This window comes from Giraffa tippelskirchi, chromosome 4 (genome assembly GCF_054371585.1).
Source record: "Giraffa tippelskirchi isolate mGirTip1 chromosome 4, T2T-mGirTip1v1.2.pri, whole genome shotgun sequence".
In the NCBI taxonomy this organism is placed as follows: Eukaryota; Metazoa; Chordata; class Mammalia; order Artiodactyla; family Giraffidae; genus Giraffa; species Giraffa tippelskirchi.
In genome coordinates, this window is record NC_137278.1 from 129305517 (window position 1) to 129331445 (window position 25929).

Sequence of the window (25929 nt, forward strand, 5' to 3'; positions counted from 1 at the left end):
CTGAGTGACTTTGAGCAGTTTACTTACCCTCTCTGTGCCTCAGTTTCCATATGACTAAAGTGAAATGATAAAAAGAGCACCTCTCTTTCACCTCCTAGGGTTGTTGGCAGGATGAAAGAATTTTATATATGTAAAATGATTCATGCTTGCCACAAAATAACAGCAACATGTGTTTATTGTTGGTAGTATTCTTTTGCAGAGTATAAAATAGAAATCCTTCCTGAAATCAGGGCCATGACCTGCCTATCACTACGCTTATATCTGTGATCAGAGATGCAAGCATAGAGAGAAATCCCCACATCTTCTGGGCCATCAAGCTCCTCCCTGCAGTAAACTGTCCCCCCTATACTGATGAGGATATTACAAGTGCTGGTGCCAGTGGGACTTTGGCCCCTCAGTTCCACTAGAGACTGAACTGAGTACCTGAATATACATGTGTACAGCACAGTTGAATCTCAAAACTTCTGGATCTGAGGCCAGGAAGCTAACAGAAATGGAAGTCCCCATTCCATCACTAAGGGCAATAGAAATAATTGAGACCAGAAGTGAGAGGTCTGGAAAGACACAGGCTCTTTTGAAGGACAAGATTAATCCTAGGTCTTCTGGCCACCAATGTGTCCCCTCCACCCTCCAATGGAATTCTGAGGACAGAGCCCTCGGAGAGTTCCAAAATCCACAACTGTTCTAACCAGCCCTCTGTGCTGTGACAACACACAGCTCAGAAGTAGACCTTGTCTGGAGTCCAGATCCAAAGCCCCAGCATCACTCCATCCCCCACCCCCAGTTCAGGAGCCGCCAGTACTGAGAGACATCTCTGTCAACTGACCCCTCCCTCTGCATCTCACTAGTCTCATCAGCCCAGCTGGACCTTGATGATCTGTCATACTTCACTCTCTCACACTCCCTCTGGCTCTGACCTTCTCTTACCTACTTCAGCTCCACAGTCCTCACCTCCCTATAGGTTCCCAGTCCTGGACCAGCTCAGGCAGAGGAGCAAGGGTGAATGAATCACATACATATTGCCCATGATGCAGGATAGTAAAGAAAATGAAACATCCTGCTGTGTGACTTCTCCTTTCTGGGCCTCAGTGTATTTATTAGTGTGAAAAAAAAAAATGATTGGACCAGATAGACGCTAAGGTCTCTTAGCCATTTAAAGTTCTATTTTTTTTTTTAATTGAAATATAGTTGATTTACAATGTTGTGTTAGTTTCAGGTATACAGCAAAGTGATTCAGTATATAGATAGATAGATAGATATTATTTTTCAGATTCTTTTACATTTTAGGTTATTACAGGTTATCTAATATAGTTCCCTATGCTATATCCCTGTTGTTTATTTTATATATAGTAGTTGGTATCTCTTAAACCCGAGCTCCTAACTTATCCCTCCCCCTGATCTTTCCCCTTTGGCTAACTGCAACTTTGTTTTCTAACTCTGTGAGTCTAATTCTGTTTTGTAAATAAGTTCATTAGGATCACTTTTTTAGACTCCACATATAAGTGGTATCATATTTGTCTTTCTCTGTCTTACTTCGCTTATTATGATAATCTCTAGGTCCATCTATGTTGCTGCAAATGGCATTATTTCATTCTTTTTTATGGCTGAGCAATATTCTAGTATATATATATGCCACATCTTCATAATCCATCCATCTGTCGATGGACATTTAGGTTGCTTCCATGTCTTGGCTAGTGTAATCAGTGAAAGCTCTATTATTCTTTAGTGGACATAGGACAGGACAAGGAGCTGGAGGGAAGTAGGGAGCCACGGTGCCATGCACTGTGCTTCATCCCTCACAGCTCACTGTCTGTAGGTTTCTGTCTGAGTGGAACAGAATGATTGCATCCAGGTACATGCACATGTCTGGGCATCTGTGTGGAAACATGTACATGTGTGAATATGTGTATACCTGTGTATATGTGCTGAAGAGAGGACATTTGTGGTTACATGAGGGTATGACTGCAGTGTGAGTACACAAGTGGACTAGTTTTGGTGAGACGGGGTCACATATGAAGAACTGGACTCCACACTATGGGGGAGTGGTGATAGGCAGGTGCTGCTGGGGGTCATACTGGGGAGGTACCCTCTGACTGGGGAACCCTAGCTGTGACTTGGGCTCCTCTACCTACCCCTCCTGCCCTGCAATTACTGCAGCTCCAGCCAGGGCAGAGGGAGATCAGCTGGCCTTCTTGAAGTTGGACAGCCTTCTTCAATGGTGCTCAAAACTTTTCCCAAGAACTCCAGTAAGTGAAATATTGATTATATTCATAGAATTCTTACTATGTTTTCAGCTCCTTACGTATAGTAATATATTTAATTCTGAAACCTCCCTGTGTTAGGTACTATTCTTATTTTACAGATCAACAGTAGAGAGATTAATTAGGGAGGAAAAATACAAGTGATAAATGAATCTTCATTAGGTGTAGAGAGAGCAGGACTGAGGCCCAGAAACAGTTGAAAAGTAAAAGCAAGATTGGGGACAGAATCTGGGCCCTTTCTTCTTATTCCAGATCGGACTGGTTGATATACTGTAGCTAGAATCACATCAGGAAGGGCTGCATTTAGATGCATCAAGAGACTCCCAAGGAGGTCCCTAGGGTTAACAGTGGAAGAACGGGGCCAATTCATCCAAGGACAGAGTGGACCACACAGGATCACAGAGCTTCAACCCATTCATATCTACTACATGCCAGACTCTGGAGATGGATGGATGAGATAGGTCACGGTCCTCAAGGGATGCTATGAAGTTGCATTCAACACTCCAAGTGCTGCTATCAAGTGTGAAGCAGGTGTGGGGGCAGATGGGGGCTGACCCCTCAGGATCTCTTTCGCTGAGAAGCAACTGGTGACACCTCTCCTCCCTTCAGAAGTCACTCAACTCACAAAGCTTTGTAAATAGACGAGGACTGACTCTCCATAAATGCCCCAGGCTGGAAAGCCACTCAGAAAATTGGTCCCCAGACTACAAACATTGGCCTGGGCCCAACAAGTGACTAAAATCTGACCCTATGGCCCTTGGTGTCTCTAGCCTGACATCAGGCTTGGGATTTGGAAAGAAAACCTGTGGTCTGCAACCAGTCCTCAGTGATACTGGATGCAGGATGCTCACCATCAATCCTGCCTACAGCTCCTGGGGCACATGGGGTGGGGGTGGGGGGTGGAAGGCAGGGAGGGGCATAGCTCTTCCTTCTGCACTTCCCATAATCTTCCTTCACTGACATGATCAGCATGGCAGAACGTGGAAAAACCTGACTTTGAATATCAGAGAATCTCATCACCTCCTAGCAAACTGCAGGGAACACAAAATCTACCTGAAAAAGTGTGTGGAGGAGCGGCTCTGCTTTCAGGCAGCTGCTTTGCATTGGATGTGTTGGTCAGAATGTTTATACCATTGGTGTCGGTCAGAAAGGATCAAGGGGGGTGATCCACGAGTCCAGTGGGGCCCTGTTCCCTGTTCCTCAGGTGGATGGCAGGCTGCCAGCCAAGTTCTGGTCCCATTCCTCTTGCATGAGACTGCTCTGTTTATCCAGGAGGTAGGTCTTTTGGGTACCTGTTCTCTGGGCAGGAACCCAGAAAACATAGCAGACATTCTGGCACTAGCGAACCTTAAAAGGTAAACCTGGAGCCTCTGGCCAGTGACTCACCTTAGCCCCACCCAGGGACAGAGAAAGCAGGGACCATTGTCCGCCAGTTAGGTTGCTGATGTAATCCTTTGAGCAACAGAAAAGAATGTGAGCTCCTTGAATGGATGCTTCTCTCAGGCCTGTGTGGCAAGGAAAGAACCCAGAAACCCAGCCTTTCTCAGGCCACCCCACCGCCACAAACTGGCCTACCTTCTGCACCCCCTCCCAAAGGTGCCTTGTGAAAACGCAGACCAAACTACACCAGAGACCTGGAAGTAGCCAAACTGAAACTTCTGATTCCAAAGCTCATGTTTTCCTCCTCTGTGGTATGTTGTTCCCAGCCCGTGGTCAGATGATTTGTTTATTTTAAGCCTGGACCACCCAGCTGTGTCCATGTCCTTCAGACCTAATCGGCCAGGGTCATTTTCCCCAGGGCCTGTCCTCAAGTGGTTGCACCAGGGCAGTAGAGGGAGGCTTAGCTTCAACCCCATCACTGTATTTCTTTCTGCTCCATTTCCTGGTTTATGGCCTGCCCCCATCCACCACCACCAGACCATTGCCCAGGACTAGAATGCCTTGCCCACCAAGCACTATGCCTGACCCTCAGTGGCCATTTGGCGCTTATAGAGTGAGTGGATCAATGAATGCAGTTCTCAGCAACTCTGGCAAGATCAGCTGCCTGTGGACCCCAGGCTGGGAATCAGTCCACCATCATGCATGAATCAACCCCTTCTTTCCCTTTCACTAGGTTTCCCTGGTAGCTCCAGGGGCCCTCACACACACACACTCACACACACACTCACACACACACACACACTCTCTCTCTCTCACACACACACACACACACACAAAACACATCCCCAACCCTAAAGATCCTGGTCCTCTGATATCACCATCAACTGAAGTCATGTGAACCCACACACCCAAAGGGGGGTTGCTTCCTGGTAATGTCTCCCCTTTTCTTTTCCCTCCCCCAAATCCAGCCAGCTTTGTCTGCTCTGGGGATAGAGAGCCTGAAGAATCTAGGCACAAACAGCAGGAAGGCTCCAACGCTACATAACTTTTTATTGCAGAAGAGTCTTCCCAGGAAAAGAAGGGGATGGGGCAGTTCAGAGAGGAGGGGTGCTGGATGCGGGGAAGACAAACACCATGCTTCCCAGTGGCACAGCGTTCAGCCTATCCCCACGCTGGGGACGGGTCTACCATGGTCCAGTAAACTACATTCAAAGACTTTATACTCTTAGGTGGGGAACAAGAGGCAGAGGTAAGACGAGGGTCGGAACCGTGGGAGAGGGCATCTGAGACACAGGTCCAAGTCACTGGGGAGAAAGCTAGGCTTCCTTGACTTCTCCGGAGTAGGGCAGGAAGGATTCAGCATCCGCGTGAGCCGCTGCATCGTAAACCCCCGACACAGCCGGGGGAGCCGCAGAGCGCACAGCCGCCGCCAGGGGCGCTCGTCTCCGCGGCGCTGGGACCCGCTCCGGGCGGCAGCAGTGCCTCGGTGTCCGAGGCTGAGCCCGGCCCGCCGGTCGGAGCACTTGCCAGGGCTGAGCGGAGGCCGGCTGTTGGAGGAAAAAACTCTATCGTCTCCCCTGCCCTTTCTGCCCCAGAAGACAAACATACAGATATACAGACGCGCAGACACCTCCCCCTACCAGGAAACAGACGTGCAAACTCCTCAAAGTAACAGATACATAGACCCCATCCCCTAAGAAACAAACTCGGGAATGTCCCCTCCCTGGAGTCAGCCCCAGATTCTCCCCCACGCGAGAATAAAACAGTCTCTTCCACGGGGATAAACCCACAGACCCTCCTCCCACACCCCAGGACACACCAACAGATCCCCCGCCAAAGAACAGACCAGAGAACCCCCTTCCCCGATACACACAAACACCAATAAACCACCCCCAAGAGAAAAAACAGCCCTCACAAATGGGAGACACACAGAGGAAGCGGCTCCCTACTCCCTTGCCAGAGAGAATACCCAGGGTGGGAAGGGGATAACATGTGACCCCTCTCACCCCAAGTTACTCTCTTATTTACTTACTGACATTTCCTGCCCCAAATCCCAGACCAAGCCTGCAGGGAGAAGGAGGGAGCAGGTGAGTGAATCCATCTACCAGGCAGAATACTCACCATTCTCCAAAACAAAGCACTCCTGGCCCTCTCCCGACAGGCAGAAATCCTTCCATTCTGAAAGCTACTTGGGTCTCTCAGATCCCCTCAGCCCTTTCGAGTAAAGACTCCTTCTGGACCTTTACACTCAACCCTTCCTGTCTTAAATTCAAATAATTCTTTTATTGAAGAATTCTTAGAGAAGGGAGAAGGCAGAAGATCTACACTGTCTTTAGCTTAAACTTATCTTGAAATTAGACCCCATGATGGGGGCATTTTGAAGGCAGATCCCAGAGGAGATAGGTCAGTTGTCTGGAGAATATTGTTCAAGCCTCACCCAGTCTGTTTCTACTTGTGGGTCCTTAAGGTGGTCTTTTACTCTCTGAGACTCAGTTTCCTCATCTGTAAAATGGGGATAATAGAACCTCTCTCCCAGGATTTTAAAGGAGACAAAAAATGCAGCTTGTCTGCTGCACGATGGGTTCCCTTTCCTTCCCCTCAGCCTAGTGGGCCCAGCTGGAGCTGGAAGCCCTTGGGTGTCTACCTGCCTAATGTTAAAAGCCAAGCCCTACCTGTTGCCATAAACCCTGCCTCCCCAGGCCTGGAGGAGAGGGGAGCAGAGTTGAAGGCACCGACACCAGGGATCTTACTCCCCCTGGCTGGGCCTTGGTCCTTGCAGTTGTCTCAATAGACAAACTGGCCCCTGCTTTCTGACCCTGGGAATGAAAGAGTCACTCATCACAGGTGCTAAGGTTATTTGTTAGCTGGGACCCTTGGTCTAAAGGTCTGTGAGATGGAGGGAAAAAAACTGACTCCAGGAGAACAGATCCCTGGATACCCAGCTCACCTCTCCTCACCTTATCCCCCACCCCAGCTAGCGAGGACCCAGGCGATATCCTCCCTAAGCCTCTCTACTCCTTGCCTTGACCACATCTGAAACACCACCTAGCCCTCACCTGCTCTCCTCTCCCTCCAGCAGCTTCCTGTAGATGGCGATCTCAAACTCCAGGCCCAGCTTGACGATCATGAGCTCCTGGTACTCACGCAGCTGCCGCACCATGTCCTGCTTGGCCTTCTGCAGGGCAGCTTCCAGCCAGACCAGCTTGCCCTTGGCGCTTCCTGAGGCACTTTCCTCCTGCAGAGCGGCTGGGTCCTTGCCTCTCTCTGGTTCACAGGGCTGGGGGCAAAGGGAAGACCACAGACAGGAGGACATCCTCAGCCCCTCCCCACTCAAGGATCCAGACCTTTCTCAGTAGCCGGAGGGCCAAGGAGAAATTAGAGATCGTTATGAGGAGTGAGTGTGCCTGCCTGCTCTGAAATCTGTGTTTGTGTGTCTGCCCCGCTCCCAGGGTGGAGGTTGGGGACCAGCCATCTTAGGTGACTGAGAGCTTTTCGTATCTAGTATGTGTGTGTGCATGCTAAGTCGCTTCAGTCATGTCCAACTCTTTGCAACCCTATGGACTGTAGCCCACCAGACTCCTCTGTCCATGGGATTCTCCAGGCAAGAATACTGGAGTGGGTTGCCTTGTGCTCCTCCAGGGGATCTTCCCAACCCAGGGATTGAATCCGTGTCTTCTGCAGCTCCCACTTTGGCAGACTGGTTCTTTACCACTAGCCCACCTGGGAAGCCCACATCTAGTATAGTGACACTTCCAAAATGAGCTAGGGTCTGGGAAGCATCAAATACATTTTAGCTTGTCATTCTGGGGTTATTGTTTCATCAGGGAAATGAACAGGAAGAGTATCCTTTCCTCATAAGAGACTGGAATTTGTAGTCTCAAGGGAAAAAAATTATTGATAATAAAGGCCTGCCTTGGTGAGGCATGCTTGCTGCTTAGGAAACCAGTCAGGCAATCAGAGCAGCTGAGGCTGCTGGGCCCACCCAGCCACCACTCTGTCACCCCTGGAACCTGAACAGTTTGTCCCTCCTCAAAGTCAGGGGTTCCTGGAGAAGGGAGAACACCCACAAATATCCTGCAGAGCCTGAGACACTTGTCTCTGCAGAAAACAAGAACTGACTGGAAGCAGAACTCCTTCCCTTTGTGGGGTGGAGCATGAGCCGGGGCAGGAGCTTGACCAAGAGGGCAGCTGAGAGGAAAGAGGAGCAGGTGAGAGGGAGAGAGGTGGGGAGAAAGAGGGCATTCATGTGGGAACCTTCTCTTTCTCGAGCCTAAAGCCTGAGAAACACAAGTGCCTACAGAGCCTAGCTGGAGACATCAAGAAATATAGGCCAGGGACTTCCCTGGTGGTTCAGTGGTTAAGACTGCACTTCTGATGCCCAGGGCCTGGTTCCATCCCTGATCAGGGAACTAGGAATGCTGTAACTAAGAATGGGCGCAGTGAGGGTTGGAGAGAGGGAATAAAGGCCAAATGTGAAGTATATATGGATAGTACCCAGCTCCACAAAGAAATATACACACTCTAATTTTCCTGAAATCACAAGGATGTCTTTCCTGTTTTCAGTCTTTCATTTCTTCACTTTAGATAGAGAGCTAGATCCAGAGCCTAGCTATATCTCTTTGACAGGGATGACAAGAGTACTAGCCAAGATGAAGATAAATGGCAAAGATCCCTCTGCCTCAGTGTCAAAGGATGCAGTTTGGAGTGGTGGACTCTGCAGCACACTGCAGGAACATGAACCCCATTTGAAGATGAAAGAGAAGATAGAGGCCTCTCTTCTCTCACCAGATGTTACTATGTGAGACCATGTGAGACCAGTTTAATATTGCCAGATCTGCATGTTTTTAGAGGGAATCCATGATACTGAATTTCTAGGTAAGATCTTGCCATTTCTGAAGATGGGCTCAAATTTCACACTGTAGGACAATCACAAAACATACAGACTTAAAAATATACATATACATAAAAATGGTATACAAACAAGCATCCATATGCATAGATTTTTACCAACATGTTAATTACTTATCCACATTAAAAAAAACTCAAAGTCCTGGGCGAATGGAACCATGGTATATATACACATAACCACATTCCTGTTTGCTCAAACATTCACAGAGAAACTCTATCCAAAGGATAGGGGGAAGGTCCAGTCAAGTCTAGGATGCATCACCAGCATCACCACTCAGCCACCCCCTCTCCCGCCCCTTACCTGACTCTTGCTGCCGTCCACCTTGACTGTCAGCCGCTGGATGGCCTGGTTCAGCCTGTTTAGCTCCTCCTTACTGTGTCGCAGGTTCTGCATGTATTTCTGCGCTGTTGCCTTTATCTCCTCGCACTGTGAGGTGGAGACAGCCAAGTAGGGTGAGGGGTTGATCAAGAAGATGGGAAAGCAGCAGGTGCACTCACTGGAGACTAGCAAGACCGTTCCAGCACCCGCCCACCCACTTGCTATCATGGGTGGGTCATTTGACTCCTCTGAGCCTCTACTTCTCCATCTATAAGATAGGAATGGTCATCCTTTCTATCCCCAGAGGTGGCTGAGAGAAGGAAGTACACTTGGCTGACACCATGGCACGTGGGCCACCAGGTCTGCGGATGCCAAAGGTAGTGTGAACTCAGCCACAAAGGGCAACAGTGCAGCAGTCTGTTGAGTCTTTGGACTGTGACCACACAGAGCTGATGCCGAGAATCAAGGTAGCTAACCTAGGAAATCAATTCTCATCCTTCACTACATAGGATCATCTAAATGAATAAAAAATGCAGTTAATAAAATTCAACATTCCCAAATTTTAAAAATACTTTTTCAAATCTAAGAATATGAAGGAACTTTCCTAATTTGATGAAAGTTATTAATCAGTGACAAGAGATCCAGTTTCCAGCTACTTCCCCAAACCCCAGGCCGCTCTGGGACAACACTATGGGATGACAAGGGACAGTGGGCCTTTACCCTTCCTGCTTCCTGTCTGTACATGCCAACATCTAACCAGTTGGGTACGGTGACTGACACTTTCACAGTGCCTTACACTCCCCAGTATTTTCCCTCCACCATCTCCCTGGTGCTTAGGACCACCTGTGAAGTACGCCAGGGAGATGTTCCTGTCTCTATTATCTTCCCTCGGGCAAGCTGATGCTCAGCCACCATGCAAGAAGTTGGGACCCTGAGGGATACAACTGACCCTGCCGGTCAATGGCTGAGCCTGGCTGCATCTTAAGTCCACGCACTTTGCTCTGCTCCCAAGGAACAGATAAAGTCACACAGGCCCTTCAACACAGAGAATAGGAACTGTTCACTCCAGCCCAGTGCAAATTTCCTTCCAAGGTATTGATAGATAGGGTGTGCAGAATGGATGAAAAGAGACTGCAGAACTTCATCTCCCACCAATCTCTGCCCTATTCTTACTGCCTGCAACCCCTCTCGTTCCCAAAAGCTGAAGATGCAGCAGGCAAGCTCGTGTCTGGCTGGGTCCAACAGATCTGGGTGGAGTTCAAGACCCCTCCTCCTGTGTGAACTAATGAGGCGTGTAGACAAGTCTCACCATCATGAGCAGAGCTGTTCTCTCCTCTAAGCCTCCCGTGGGCCCTGAAGCTCAGCTCTAGCCCAGAGAGCTCCTAGAATGCTCAGCTCTGAGGGACAAAGCCTCTTCTTCCTGGGGGCTCTGTGACCTCATCTTGTTACAATTGCAGTGTTCTGATGGGGAGGAGTGGTGGAAGGGGCCATCCTGTGAGCCCAGAGGGGAACATGATAGTCTCTGAGCTGGAAAGGACCTGGAAGGAGCTGGAAGGAAAGAGGAGGAGGAGGAAACGGGGTAGGGGAAGGAAAAGGACTTCAGGTGGGGAAAATGTGTGGAGCTGGAGAGTCTGGGCTTTGGGAGTGGGCAACAGGGAGCCACAGAAGGTGCTTGAAGAGGCCAGCGGCGTACGATGCAGTGTGGGAAGGCCTGTCTGGTAGCAACACAGAAGACAGATAGGAGGGAGAGAGACTATGGCTGGGAGTCCATTTCCACTAGTAGGCAGGAAATCTGAGGAAAGACAGGACTCCAAGCCGAAGGAGTAACAGGGACCAGAGAGCACAAGTTGATTGGCATTTTCTTCTGTTTGATAAATTTCTCATACATGCAAGAGTATATATAACATGCATTTAATGATTTAAATAGCGACATAATAAAACAAGCCCTTGTGTGCCCACCAGTACCTTCAAAGCCCGCTGTGGGACCAACCCTTCCTGCTTACAGCATCCTCTCCCTCTGACTCCATTCAGTCTCCAAGGTGACCACTATCTTGGGTTTTTGCGTTAAGCACCCCCTTGTGTTTTCTTTATTGTGGTATCATATGTGTATGAATCCCTAAGCAACTGGTTTAGTTTTGCCTTCCTTTAAGATTTCTATAAATAGAATTATATGCAGGTTTCTATGAATTGCTTCTACCTCCTCAACATTCTAATTGTGAGATTCAACCATTCTGATGCATGTAGCTTAGTTTGTGTTGCAGTGCTGTAGAGTATCCCAATGTGATTATTGCTCCTAGGGGTATACACATGTGTGCTTTTTTTTTTTTGGTCATAACAAACAATGCTGCTATGAACTTTGGGGTATGTATTTGCTAGTGTACTTTGGCAAGAGTTTCTTTAGGGTACTGGCTTGTCAAACTTTTTTTGTAGCCACAGCTCAAGATAAATAGCTGTGGTACATATACACAATGGAATGTTACTCAGCCATTAAAAAGAATACATTTGAATCAGTTCTATTGAGATGGATGAAACTGGAGCCTATTATACAGAGTGAAGTAAGCCAGAAAGAAAAACACCAATATAGTATACTAATGCATATATATGGAATTTGAAAGATGGTAACAATAACATCACTTCATGGGAAATAGATGGGGAAACAGTGGAAACCGTGTCAGACTTTATTTTTGGGGGGTCCAAAATCACTGCTGATGGTGATTGCAGCCATGAAACTAAAAGACGCTTACTCCTTGGAAGGAAGGTTATGGCCAACCTAGATAGCATATTTAAAAGCAGAGACATTAGTTTGCCAACAAAAGTCCATCTAGTTAAGGCTATGGTTTTTCCAGTGGTCATGTATGGATGTGAGAGTTGGATGGTGAAGAAAGCTGAACGCCACAGAATTGATGCTTTTCAACTGTGGTGTTGGAGAAGACTCTTGAGAGTCCCTTGGACTGCAAGGAGATCCAATCAATCCATCCTAAAAGAGATCAATCCTGGGTGTTCATTGGAAGGACTGATGGCCACCTCATGCGAAGAGTTGACTCATTGGAAAAGACCCTAATGAGGGTAGGATTGGAGTCAGGAGGAGAAGGGGACGACAGAGGATGAGATGGTTGGATGGCATCACCGACTCGATGGACATGGGTTTCAGTAGACTCCGGGAGTTGGTGATGGACAGAGAGGCCTGGCATGCTGCAATTCATGGGGTCGCAGAGTCGGACACGACTGAGCGACTGAACTGAACTGAACAATAACCCTGTATGTGAGACAGAAAAAGAGACTCAGATGCATAGAACAGTCTTATGTACTCTATGGAAGAAGGTGAGGGTGGGACGATCTGAGAGAATAGCATTGAAACGTGTATTATCATATGTGAAACAAAACGCCATTCCAGGTTCGATGCACGAGACAAATGCGCAGGGCTGGGGCAATGGGATGACCCAGAGGGATGGACTGGGGAGGGAGGTGGGAGGGGGGTTCACGATGGGGAACACATATAAACCCATGGCTGATTCATGTCAATGTATGGCAAAAACCACTACAATATTGTAAAGTAATTAGCCCCCAACTAAAATAAATAAATTAATTTAAAAAAAAAAAGAAAAAAGACATACATTTTAAGGACTTCCTTGGCAGTCCACTGGTTAAAGATCTGTGTTGCAATGCAGGGAAGACAGACTCTATCCCTGGTCAGGGAGCTAAGATCTCACATGCCATGGGAGCAACTAAATCCAAGTGCTGCAATTATTGAGCCCGCAGGTTCTGGAGCCCACGCACCACAACCAAAGACCCCACATGACTCAGCAATGACCCCATGTGCTGTAACTAAAACCCAACACAGCCAGTTAAATTAATAAAAATTAAATAAATTTAAAATATATATATTTTATATCATGAATTGGTACCTATGTACATATCCACACACATACACTGAAATAAATTTTATGAAAAATTACTTCTACTATAAAGTGCCCTCTGATCCTCTAATCGATCACTTTAATGTTTCACTTTCAATTTATGGACCTAGGTTTTCAGTAAGAGCTCATGTTTAGGTTTTCATATGTTTTAGTTTTTTCACAAAGCCTTATGTTTAGGTTTCATTTCTTATAAATAGCATATTAATCTCATTATTTGTTGAATAATGAAAATGAAATATCCATGAACTAACTTACTAACACAGGAACCCATTCTGTTCTCTCCCTCTCACTCTGGAGGCAACCACTTCCTTGAATTTGTGTCAACATCCCCTTGCTTTTTTTTTTTTTAAGTTTTATCACATATGTTACATATATCTAAAAATATATCTGTAAGGTTTTCTTGTTTGTTTTTTAATAAAAAGGGTATCAGTTACACAAGGCTTGCTTTTTTTTTTTTTTTGTCTTTTAACATTATATAGCTAGGATTCCTCCCCTAGCATTCATAGTATTCTATCAAGTGAATATACTACACTTCTATGTTATTCTGTTTTTATTCTGTTCTATTTTTTCCTTTTACAAAGTTGGTTCTGCAACCATTTTTCTAAATGACCCCTGATGCACATGTGTGAGAATTTCTCTTTGATACACATCTAAGATCTAGGAGTGGAACTTGGGGAATCTTAGGATGGTCAAATGTTCAACATGACAAAACAAAAATTATTTTCCAAAGTTGTGATAGTAACAATTTACACTTTGGTCAGCACTATATGACTTCCCAGGTGGCACTAGTGCCAAAGAATCTGCCTTCCAATCCAAGAGAATCAAGAGACACAGATTCAATCCCTGAGTTGGGAAGATCACCTGGAGTAAAACGTGGCAACCCACTCCAGTATTCTTGCCTGAAGAATCGCATGGACAGAGGAGCCTGATGGGCTACAGTCCATGGGGTCGCAAAGAGTCAGACACGACCGAGTAACAGGCATGGCATGGCATGACAGCACTGTATGAAAGATTCATATATTCTCCACATATCTTAATTTTCAACAATTTAATGAGGACTTCCCTGGTGGTCCAGTGACTAAGACTCCATGCTCCCGATGCCAGGGGACTGGGTTCAATTCCTGGTCAGGGAGCTAGATCACACATACTGCAATTAAGAGTTGGCATACAGCAACTAAAGATCCCATTTGCTGCAACTAAGATCCAGCACAGTCAAATACATAAATAAATATTTTTTAAAAACAATTAAATGGTATAATCAATCTTATTTTTGACCTTGCTTTGAATTTTCATGATTACTGTTGAGGTTGAATAGCTGTTTAAATGTTTATTATCCATATGGATTTGCTTTCTTTTGACCATTTTTTCTATTGGGTTATTTGCCTTATTCCTATTGGATTACAAGTGTTCTTTATATTTCTAGATATTACTACTTTATCACTTACATGTATCACAAATAGCACTTTCAAATTTATAGCTCATCTTTTTACTTTCTTTATGGCATATTTTTATCAATAAATGTTCTTAATTTTAATGTAGTCTAACTTATCAAGCTTTTGTATTAAGCACTCTGTGTGACTTGTTTAAAAGTCCTTTTCTATACCAGGATCAGAAAGGTGTTCTTCATTTTTTTTCTTCTTAGAGTTTTAAAGTTTTGCATTTGACATGTATAATTTTAATTTGCTTGAAATTGGTTTTGTGTATCATAGAAGTCAGGGATCCAATTTCATCCTTTCCCATGTGGCTAACCAATGTATAGTTCTTTCTTTGCTATTGATCTGTCATACCATAGCTATTGTGGATCAAAGATATATATATAGGTATATATCTATATAGATACAGATATAAGGTATATTTAACTTTATATACTATATATAATTTTATTTATGTCATATTTATTTAATATATTTATATCATATACACACACAAGAATAAATTGACCAACATAACTAAACAGAGAGCCCCCAAATTGATATGTATTATATGTATATATATAAATATGTCATATATACATATATGATGCAATATATTATACAGTATGTCATAAGAATAAATTATGCAATACATATGTTTTATATATGTATGTATACAACACACATCAATTTAGGGGCTCTCTATTTTGTCTCATACCCACTCCAGTGTTCTTGCCTGGAGAATCCCAGGGACGGGGGAGCCTGGTGGGCTGCCGTCTATGGGATCGCACAGTGTCAGACACGACTAAAGCAACTTAGCAGCAGCAGCATTTTGTTTCATTGGTCAATTTGTCTAATCCTGTATAGATACTGCATTGAATTTCTGTAGCTTTCTGAAAGGGAAAATATTCATTCTTTCTTTTACATCAGTGCCTTGACTATTCTCAAACTTTTCTCTTCACCATAAATTTTAGAAACAACTTATTAATATTTATGTAAACCCTTGTTTGGAATTCAATTGTAGTGGCACTGGTACTGTAAATAAATTTAAGGAGGATTAATGTCTTCTTTTCTCTGAACAATGCTGTATCTCTTCATTTAGTTAGGTCTGCATTTTAACTTTCATTTCCTATAACATTTCATAAAATGTTTGTATTTCTCTAGGCATAGTTCTCTCACATATTTGTCAGACTTATTTCTAAGTATCTTACGGGTTTTAAAGTCATTAGTTTACCCATCTTATTGGGAGATAATTCACATATAGTAACATACACACATTTCAAGTGTACAGTTCAACAAGTTTTGATAGATGTCTGCCCTTGTTCAACCATCACTGAATGAAGATAAACAACATTCCAGCAAGCATCTCAGTAGTTTCCCTCATACCCCTTTGCAGCAATCTTCCCACTTCATCGAAGATAACTACTGATCTAATTTCTAGCAATGGAAATTAGTGTTGCCAGTTGGAGAACTTCCTATGAATAGAAGCACACAGTATATACTCTGATTATTTTCACTTAGCATAATGTTTTTGAATCATCTATGTTGATCCATGAATCAGTAGTTCATTCCTTTTTCTTGCTGAGTGATAATCATCACATGAATATATCTCTGTTTATCCATTTAACTATTAATAAAAATTTTTTACTGTTACTTTGGGGCTGTTATGATTCAAGCTCCTAAGTAATTCATGTACAAGTCTCTGTGTAGACCTGTTTTCATTTCTTGTAGATAAATACCCAAAAGAGGAATTGCTGTGCCATTTGGCAAATATATGTTTAAATTTATAAGAAATTGGCAAACTGTTTTCAGAGGTGACTATATCATTTTATCCTCCATGAAAGTTCCAGCTACTCCAGCTACTTGATGATCAGTCTTTTAAATGGTTAGTCTTTTAAATGATTAGTCTAGTGGGTAAGTCTTTTCTCGTTGTGGTTTAATTTAGGTTTCTCTGATGACTAATAATGATGAATGGCTTCTCACATAGTTCAGTTCAGTTAGGTCGCTCAGTCATGCCTGACTCTTTGCGACCCCATGAACTGCAGCATACCAGGCTTCCCTGTCCATCACCAACTCCCGGAGCCTACTCAAACTCATGTCCATCGCATCGGTGAAGCCATCCAACCATCTCATCCTCTGTCGTCCCCTTCTCCTCCTGCCTTCAATCTTTCCTAGCATCAGGGTCTTTTCAAATGAGTCAGCTCTTCGCATGAGGTGGCCAAAGTATTGGAGTTTCAGCTTCAACATCAGCCCTTCCAATGAACACCCAGCTCTGATCTCCTTTAGGATGGACTGGTTGGATCTCCTTGCAGTCCAAGGGACTCTCAAGAGTCTTCTCCAACACCACAGTTCAAAAGCATCAATTCTTTGGCGCTCAGCTTTCTTTATAGTCCAACTCTCCCATCCATACATGACTACTGCAAAAACTATAACTTTGACTAGACAGACCTTTCGGAGAAGACAATGGCACCCCACTCCAGTACTCTTGCCTGGAAAATCCCATGGACGGAGGAGCCTGGTAGGCTATAATCCATGGGGTCGCTAAGAGTCGGACACGACTGAGCGACTTTACTTTCACTTTTCCCATTCATGCACTGGAGGAGGAAACGGCAACCCACTCCAGTATTCTTGCCTGGAGAACCCCAGGGATGGCGGAGCCTGGTGGGCTGCCGTCTATGGGGTCGCACAGAGTCGGACACGACTGAAGCGACTTAGCAGCAGCAGCAGCAGACAGACCTTTGTTGGCAAGGTAATGTCTCTGCCTTGTAATATGCTGTCTAGGTCAGTCATAACTTTTCTTCCAAGGAGCAAGTGTCTTTTAATTTCATGGCTGCAGTCACCATCTGCAGTGATTTTGTATCCCCCCAAAATAAAGTCTCTCACCATTTCCATTGTTTCCTCATCTATTTGCCATGAAGTGATGGGACCAGATGCCATGATCTTAGTTTTCTGAATGTTGAGTTTTAAGCCAACTCCTTCACTCTCCCCTTTCATTTTTATCAAGAGGCTCTTTAGTTCTTCTTCACTTTCTGCCATAAGGGTGGTGTCATTTGTGTATCTGAGGTTATTGATATTTCTCCCGGCAATCTTGATTCTCACATACTTACTGAACCTTAATACATCTTTGTATTAGGTTTGTAAAATGTCGATTGAAGTCTTTTACCCATTTTGATTGAGTCGTTTGTCTTCTAGTTACCGAACCCAAGTCTGACTGCTCAATGCTCAAAAGCTATCAAAGAGGCCAGGCTGGTGGAAAGAAACTTTATTTTGCATGCCAGCAAGCAAGGAGGCAGGGTGGGCGTGGGGGAGGTGGACACCTGTCCAAAAGCCAACTCCACTCACCATTGACAGGGGGCAAGACCTTTTATAGACAGAAGGAGGGGGTTACGTGCAGAAATAACACAGTCAGCCCTGACAGTCATCTTGAGGTTGGTCATCAGCGGTCTGACCAGTGTCAACTTGACTGTTTTAGGTATAGTTTATCTTCATTTCCATAGTTGGTTGGTTCTCATTTCCTTGAGGCCAATTCTTGGAATTACAGCAGCTTATGTCATGGCTACAGTCTGGTCATCATATAGTTAACTTCGTCCACCTGGTGAGGGTTTCAGTATCCATAAGATGGTTCACAGGGTATGGCTCAGCATGTTATTCACTGTCGTTGAGAGGGAACTAAATGTTCTTGATTATGCTTAATGACTACATTATTATTATGTTGTCTCCTTTGATTGTGTTCCTTTGTTTCTGCATTTTCTGACTTCTCTGATTAAACTTATTCTTTGGCTAAAGTTTTCCATGGACAAAATGCAGGCAGAGGACATGAGGGAGCAAGGACTATGGGGTCCTGCTCCATTTCATTCTTATTGAGAGCTGAGTTCTTTACCTTTACATTTAATGTAATCATTGATATGATTGGTTTTAAGTCAATAATTTTGTTGTCTGTTTTGCATTTGTCTGGTGTGTTTTTTTTGTTCTCTAAAGTTCGTTTCCTGCCTTCTTTTGATTTAATCAAACATTTTTTTAAATATTTCAAGATTATTTATTCTATTGTATTTTTAGCACTATTTTATTTTATTTTTTTATAATAAACACTGTTTTAGTGATTGCTCTAGAGCTAAAACTGATTGTGCATCCTTGGGACTTCCCTGTTGGTTTAGTGGCTAGGACTCTGATTCCACTGGTGGGGCTGAGGTTCAGTCCCTGGTCAGGGAACCAAGATACTACAAGCCATGCAACTTGATCCAAAAAAAAAAAGTATCCTTGATTTATCAAAGTCAATTAAGATCCCCTGGAGGAGGACATGGCAATCCACTCTCCAGTATTCTTGCCTGGAGAATCCCATGGACAGAGGAGCCTGGCGGGCTGCAGTCCCTAGGATTGCAAAGAGTCGGACACGACTGAAGCATCTGAGCACACACACAAGTCGTCTTCCCGGGGATTAGGCTGATGTGAGATGCTTTTGCTCACCCCTCTTATGATAGCATCTTGGTTCACATTTCATGATTTTTGATTAATTGTGAGCTTCCATTTGTTGTAACACTCTCTGAAAGAATTCCTAGAAGCCTGGGTTTAAATGGCATTCTTCTAGAAAGGATTTGTATTAGCTCTTGCCAGATTCAGGGGAGAACCAACAACCTGGGCTCATTTTAAACTATGTTCTCATGTATGGTACTGTGGGCATTTGCCACCAAAAGAAAAAAAAGTCAACTCCAGCCCAGAGCTGGATGAGGGCAAACTTGTGGTTTAAAGTTATCAGGAAAAACTTTTCTTTACCAAAGCCAAGGTCAAGACGAGCATGTTTCTTTCCTCTCTTTTTGCAGATTCTTTTCCTGCTTCCCCTTTCACTGAGGATCATCCAGTTGCCTATTATGGACCTTGGATCCAATTCTCCCTTTTATGGGCCTAGGCTTTGTGTCTTGTCCCCTAACCATAGTGGGCTTCCATCTATTGAATGCCAATGACCAACAGATGTCCCTACCATGCCATCAGGCTCCATCATTCACATACTTCCCTGGAGTCATGTTTATTGTTATTGTTATCCAACCCTGATCATCTCCCTTATGTTCTTGCTAGCTCATGATGCATTAAAATATTTTTTAAGTATATTATCTAGAATTTTAATGACAAAAAGTTTATTCAGAGTTCCTAGTCTGACTTATTGCAAGAAAAGAAGTTGCTGGTGGCATTCTTCAGAGAAAACAATTCACAAAGTTTGGTGACTCATTATATAGGGAAAATAGGTACCAAAGAATTTTAAGCTGGAAATATTAGAAAGAACTGATAGAAGTAAAGTTGATGAATGGGCATCTGTAGACGGGAAAAATGATGAGATGTTTTTAAGGCTTTTTGAATTTCAATTATCAGTGCAACATTCACATGGAGGTGCCCCGTGGTCAATTGGAAACCTCAGAGATGAACTCATTCATTCTCTTAACATTACTCAGTGCCAACTCTGTGTCAGACACTTCCTAGCACTAGAGAATTACTTCAGAGAGCCCTGAGCTATCAGAGCGCCCCTCCTCAATGTCCCCAGCCCTGAGCACACAATAGCATGGCCTGAGCAGCAGGCTCGCCCCCCATACCCGCCCCCCGCTTCCTGGAGATCCCACCCACCTGTTCCAGGCCTGAAATAATGGACGGAGAGATGCACACATATGATGGAAACTAGATGACTTTATTTTAAGCACAGATAGCAAGGAGGAAAGAAGATTTGGGAAAGAAAGTGACGGACATTCAAGAATACAAGGGAAAGAAAGGTGGGAGGGGGACTCAGGTGTTGCCCTCTTCATGGGATCAGAGAGCTCAGAATCCTCAAATAGACTACATCCATGGATCACTCCTCCCAGCAGCCTTTCTCAGCCAGAGGCAGGCAGGAGACAAGGAGGGGAGGAGGGGATTCCCACACAAGAATTGAGAGATGGACAGTAGAACAGGTGAGTCTGAATGACGAGTTGCACATGGTAGGGTTGGGCAGACGGGCCAGCTGGGAGGCTCGGAGAGGGAGAGCTGGGCTGGGGCTTGGGTGTCTTCTCAAGTCCTGCCAACTCAACACTTCTTACAGCTACTGCCACAGGCTCCCACCCCGTAGGAACTGATGCCACAGGTACGGGTGACTGAGAGGTCACCACATACAACTCCACCCCGGGAGCTGCTGACACCTGCACAGAGACAATAATGGTAAGTCAGAACCTTTGGGGGTGACGGGGAGCTGGTCCCAAACACAACTCCCTCCCTAACACCCAGGAGGATGTCTCTGGATCATCTACATCTCCAGGGAGAAAGACAATGTGAACTCCCGTGTGGTCTCAAGACTCCCATCCTTGCTGGACGGGAATGACCTCAATCTTTCTTAATCTATTCTTCTGTAGCTGATTTCAGGAAGACCTCCATGGGGACAACCACGCTGATAAAATATCTGTTTTGATCCAGAACAAGACAACTGGGGTATGGACAAGTGTGTTTGGACAAGGAGAAAGTCAGAGCTTCCTATGACAGGGAGACTGACACTCCAACAGGCCTGGGGTGAAGTATTATTCCACTCATAACTTGTCAACCAGCTCCCTCTTTGTAACTGTGTGGCTGGAAATGAATGGAACTCTTCTCCCTGGGTCTTTTCACCCTCAGAGCTAAGACATTCTTCCCACTGTCTCACTTCAGTGTCTCCCCTTCAGGGCCCGAATTACTCACTGACATTCACAGCGTTGATGCCTTCACACAGCCTGATGTGGGAGAGAAAAGAGCATTGGGACTGGGTGTTACTATCTGACAACGATCCCTGAGGTCACATAGTCACCCACTCTGAACCCAGTCACCTAAGGAGCCACCCAAGTCCCTCCCCAGAAGGTCAGAGAAAGTCTGGGGTCTAGCACCTCTAGAGGCTCAGCATCTCCCCGGCTCTGTTCCAAGGGAACACAAGGGGGCACGATCTCCCAGGTCCCTCCAGGAAGAGGGTCCCACTGAAGTACAGTGGGACTGCCCCCAGGACTCCAGCTTCAGACTGCCTACCCCACTCCTACTGACTGGCTCTACTATCCTGAACAATCCAGTCTCCCTGGGCCACAAGCTTTTCATCTCTCTAATCGAAATGTATTTTTCTATTTGCCCTTTCAGTCTGAGGCCATTTTTATCCTGTCCCTTAAGCAAGGATGTTCTGGCACCAGCTCCTACCAGTTAGTTCACAGATACTGTTTTGTACATTTCTAGCCAACTCTGCGTGAAGTCACAGTGGTAGCTTGAGCCCAGCCATGGTAGAAGTATTTATACCACTAAAAGACGCAAATGTTATACATCATAGACTTGTTATTCCCTCAGAGAACCAGCAAACTATTGTCCCTAACCAAATGATGTAGGAGCCCATTGGAAATCAGACAGTGGGCTCAACTGAGACTGTTCTCCTTAGTCTCTCCTTGGAACAGAGAGGGAGCCAGAAAGGGTTTCAAGATGCGAGCAGAAGAAAGAATGGAGAAGTAGTAGAGGAAAAAAAAATGGGCCAGGTCTGTGCAATTGAGGCCCCAGCTGTGCAGACTGTACCCACCTCTGCTCCTCGCCCTCCAGCAGGCGCCTGTAGGTGGCAATCTCGATGTCCAGGCCCAGCTTGGAGCTCATTACCTCCTGATACTCCTTGAGCAGGCAGGCCATGTCCTGCTTGGCCTTCTGCAGGGCTTTCTCCAGCCCTGCCAGCTTGCCCTGGGCATCATTAAGGGCCGCATTGCCCTGCTGCTCCGCCTGGATCACCGCAGCTTCCAGCTTGGAGTTCTAAGGGCCCAGGAGAGAACAAGGTGAGTTATGGTCCCTGGGTCTCTGTGTCCATTTCCCGGATGTGTCCAGTCTCTCCACCCAGATGAGATCATCCCAGGAACAGACCTCTCCCCTTCATCAACTGGGGCTCCCTGAGGGGCCATAACCTAAGACTCAAGTCATACAAATGGGTTGGAGAATGAATGGTGAGATCCACTGCCTGTGGGACCCTGGGTGGACCTCAAAAACACCCTACCTGGCACTTAGCATTTTCAATCTCAGCTGTCAGCCTCTGGATCAGGCGGTTGAGCTCATTGATCTCCTCCTTGGTGCGGCGCAGGGTCTCCCCATGCTGGGTCACTGTGGCCTTGATCTCCTCACACTGAGAGAGGAAGCAGAGAGGCTCATGAAACTCAGGACAGGACCTCCCACACATTCAGGACAACGTAGATGATTTTCAGGTTGTCCAGTGCTCAGCCTGTGCAACCATATACGGCAGCCCTGCCTTTCTACCCCAACCTGAGAGATGTCAATACTTTATTTACTGTCCCTAAGGATCAGAATCCCCAGACAAAAGTAGCCTTTTTTAATATATACCTTGAATCCCTCCCAGCACCACGTCTAGGAGGCAGGTGTCCTGGACCACTCACCTTGTTGCGGTACCAGCTCTCAGCCTCGGCCCGACTGCGGCTGGCAATTTCATCATAGTGAGCCTTGATCTCGGCAACAATGCTGTCCATGTTCAGGTACCGGCTATTGTCCATCTTGACGATAACTGAGGTGTCTGAGATGTGGGATTGCATGACTCTCAACTCCTGTGGGGCCAAGAGTCATTCACATTACATACACCATCCAAAGCCATGTAGAACAGAGTTCACATTCCTCCTTTACACACACATACACACACACAAGCCCACAATTTCCAAAACCCTCACGGCTGCAGGCACCCTTGTCTATTTCCTCTGTACACAGGCCGGCCTGGGAATCAGGAGGGCTGAGTGTCCTCTCTGCTGGTGCTCACCTCTTCATACAGGGTCTTCAGGAAGGCCACCTCCTCTACCAGGCTGTGTGCGTTGGCCTCCAGATCTCCCTTGCGCACATAGACACCGTTAACCTCCTAGAGATACAAACAGACAGCAGTCCCTGTTCATTGCAGAGGCTTTCCAGGGAGGCTCCACCTCCCCCAACCCCATTTCCAGCCCTGCAAAGCAAGTCATAGGCATACATCAGAAAGTCAAGAATAAGGAAACTAAGGTCTCCCACCAACTCTAGCAAAATGTCCTGTGTGACTTTAGAAAGTCCTTCCATCACTCTGGGCCACCCTATAAAGGAACAGCCAGAGAATTCCTGACCTGTAGATCTCCTAGAGTGTGAGAAGGGAAATGTCCTTCTATCGGTTGGAATAAAATAAAAGTTTATTAACTGAACAAGGGCATACCGATGCCCTGAGGGCTACCAGACTCCCAGGCGACTATCCCACAAGCAGACCTACTCACCTGCTTGATTTTGACAAACTCATTCTCTGCCGTAGTCCTCAGGGTGACCTCCTCTTCATATCTCCACAAAGGAAGGTAATTTGAAACAAGAGATTTAGCTAGTAATGGAAAGGAGGGCTCAACCCGACCCATCACATCCACCCCCCAGGATATCTGAAACATCCCTCTCACCCACATCCCTCTCACCCACATCCCTAATTACACATTTCTCTAACTTAGACATGATTCACTTTAAAGATATTCATTTTGGCTATTTGGCCCATTACTCAAGTATAATAAACTGCCTGGAAAGTGGATGGAACTAGTGACTTGAACCAGTGATTGTGAACAGTAGAGAAGACATAGTGTCATTTCTTTGTACCTCCAGTACCTAGCACAGTAAAGCAAAAGAGTAAGTGTTCAGAACAGGCTTATGGGTTGGGTCGATGGATGGATAGATGGACGGATGAACAGGGATATGGTCCCTATCCTAAGAAATTCATAATGCAATAGAAAAAGATTCTTTGCTGACATTTCAGCTTCTCTTCTTTTCATGTGTCTTCCTGTCACTGCCTTTAAAGCTGACAAAAGCAAAAAGTGAGTTAATGAAGAAAGAAGTTTCTAAGGCCAGTGCGCTCAGTGGTTCCCCAGTTGTCGTATCATGTCAACCCTTCTGAGAGAAGTGGACCTTCCCAAATGCACTCACTTCTTCTTGTAGCCCTCCAGCACCTCCCGCAGGCTGTTGAGCTCTGAGACCAGCCTGCCACTGTCAGCCTCCACACGCTCAGCCTCCCGCCTCAGCGTCTCAATGTAGCCATTGAACAGGGGCTCCAGGTTGCTCTTGCAGCACTGGCGGTTCTGGTAGAACTGCCACTTGGTCTCCAGCAGCTTGTTCTGCTGCTCCAGGAAGCGCACCTGCCACCCAGAGGAATAGTCAACCAGACAGCCGTAATTCCAGCATCCTGCAGGATCCAGCCCCCAGAACTTCCACCCATTCCTTTCCCCCATCCCACCCCAACACATACATTAGTGACAGAGGATCTCTGTCACTGAGATGGCTGTAGATCTGAGTCCAACTATCCATGATCAAGTGGAAAAGCCTTTCTCATGCCTGGCTTCACTGTGCCAGGGGTCAGAATCCCCTCCCAAATGACCAAGCTTTCCCCTGGGAAACCTTCCCTAGTTAGGTCTCCTGCTGGCCCATTCCTGTCTGAAGTGAACATTACTGGGGAAACCTCAGCTGGCCCCAGGGTTCAATGTGAGAGTGTGAGTGAGTGAGTGAGGGGGTGGGGTGCGGAGAGAGAGACTGGGGTGGGGGGGGACAACTAAGCATTCCAGGCAGCATCATCCGCAAGGATGACCCTATAGTCCTATTTCTATTTCTTTTTTTCTTCTGTTTCTATTTCTGATGTAAATTTCTTATGTGTCCCATGGGGAACAAAGGTCTGTGTCCACCTCCCTCTGACATGCAGTTCCAAGCCCGTTCTTGTCTCTCTTGTACATTATAACAGTGCTATCATACCAGGAGCCCCTGCTCTATGCTCACATCTCTCTGGTGTGTCTGTGCCCTGGAAATGTGTCCATCTCCTCCATCAGACTTGGAGTTCACCTGGTCCACATCTCTCTTGCACCCTGACTAACCCTTCAGTGCCTACCCAGGAAAGAAGGTTCAGGAAGGATGTGATTAAGGACACCCACCTTGTCAATGAAGGCAGCAAACTTGCTGTTCAGGCTCTTGATCTGCTCCTTCTCCTGTTGCTTTATGCGCTGTGCATTGGGGTCGATCTCCAGGTTGAGGGGCTTGAGGAGGCTCTGGTTGACTGACACGGAGGTGATGCAGGGAGGACTGGGGCTGCCAGAGCGGTACCCAAAGCTGCGGCTGCTGGAACCAGCACGGAAGCCCCCGCAGACACTGCGACTGCTGAAGCCCCCGGTGAGACCACGGTAGCAGGAGACACCGCGGTAAGGGGCAGCCGTGATGCAGCAGCGGCCCGGCCTGGGCCCGCAGGCCGAGACGCAGCTGAAGGTGCGACCAGAACCGCACCTTTGAGTGGTCACACTGGAGCTGGAATTGCGGACTCCACTACAGGAGCTAAAGCAAGCTGATCCACAGGTCATAGTGACTCAAGGCTGGAGGAGATGAAGCCAGAGGAAGAGGAGAAGGATTCTGAGCTCTCCCTCACTGTCTGTGCCTTTTATAAACCCAGACACCTGGGGCTGTCTGCGTCGCCACGTGGAGCAACCTTCTTGTCACCTTTATGGGCTTGAGGAATTTCTCAGTCATTTCTCCTCTCCTGGGATAATATCATCAAGATGGAGCTTTGGAAAATCCTACACTCAGGCAACTCTGAAGCCTTGGCAGAATTTTTTCCATAGTTCAGGGCTTGAGGGTGCCAAGGAGCCTAGGTCAACCAAGGCCTAGGGACTCTACATTTTGCAAGATAATTAAGGAAAGGAAGGGAAGCCAGGTTGCGATGATGGTTTTCAGGTCAGCTGGACTCATAAACTCCAACTTTTAGTTTG

At 46.1% G+C, this 25929-nt stretch overlaps 2 protein-coding genes and 1 long non-coding RNA gene across 4 annotated transcripts; 1 reads left to right on the forward strand and 2 right to left on the reverse strand.

Moving 5' to 3' along the window:
* Positions 1-4671: 4671 nt before the first annotated feature.
* Positions 4672-11199, reverse strand: LOC145503878 (keratin, type II microfibrillar, component 7C-like). 2 transcript variants are annotated; one of them, XM_081484331.1, is made up of 5 exons: positions 10834-11199; positions 8851-8976; positions 6698-6918; positions 5674-5705; positions 4672-5188 (listed from the first exon to the last, which is right to left on the reverse strand). In XM_081484331.1, exons 2-5 carry the CDS (start codon positions 8941-8943, stop codon positions 4998-5000), a joined length of 537 nt encoding a protein of 178 aa, XP_081340457.1. In that variant the 5' UTR covers positions 8944-8976; positions 10834-11199; the 3' UTR covers positions 4672-4997. The 2 variants fall into 2 exon arrangements, with proteins under 2 accessions (XP_081340457.1, XP_081340456.1); XM_081484330.1 differs by lacking the exon at positions 10834-11199 and adding an exon at positions 10178-10290.
* Positions 10371-23720, forward strand: LOC145503879 (uncharacterized). Its single transcript, XR_014051865.1, has 2 exons — positions 10371-10471; positions 20256-23720. It is a non-coding gene; the product is annotated as an uncharacterized LOC145503879 (long non-coding RNA).
* LOC145503877 (keratin, type II cuticular Hb1-like) lies at positions 19850-25524 on the reverse strand. The gene is made up of 9 exons (XM_081484329.1): positions 25105-25524; positions 24113-24321; positions 23428-23488; positions 22953-23048; positions 22582-22746; positions 22188-22313; positions 21729-21949; positions 20882-20913; positions 19850-20352 (listed from the first exon to the last, which is right to left on the reverse strand). Exons 1-9 carry the CDS (start codon positions 25522-25524, stop codon positions 20240-20242), a joined length of 1443 nt encoding a protein of 480 aa, XP_081340455.1. The 3' UTR covers positions 19850-20239.
* Between the last annotated feature and the right edge of the window lie 405 nt (positions 25525-25929).

What these genes read in the sequence shown, in the direction of transcription:
- LOC145503878 (XM_081484330.1), bottom strand. An exon ending in TGGACGGCAGCAAGAGTCAG is followed by an intron (nt 6,919 to 8,850) that starts GTAAGGGGCGGG and finishes CTTTGCCCCCAG; the next exon opens with CCCTGTGAACCAGAGAGAGG. An exon ending in ATTTGGGGCAGGAAATGTCA is followed by an intron (nt 5,189 to 5,673) that starts GTAAGTAAATAA and finishes TTCCTCCAACAG; the next exon opens with CCGGCCTCCGCTCAGCCCTG.
- LOC145503877 (XM_081484329.1), bottom strand. Translation starts at nt 25,524, where the DNA reads ATGACCTGTGGATCAGCTTGCTTTAGCTCCTGTAGTGGAGTCCGCAAT. An exon ending in AGTTTGTCAAAATCAAGCAG is followed by an intron (nt 23,049 to 23,427) that starts GTGAGTAGGTCT and finishes TTGTATCTCTAG; the next exon opens with GAGGTTAACGGTGTCTATGT. An exon ending in AGAGCTGGTACCGCAACAAG is followed by an intron (nt 22,314 to 22,581) that starts GTGAGTGGTCCA and finishes TTCCTCTCTCAG; the next exon opens with TGTGAGGAGATCAAGGCCAC.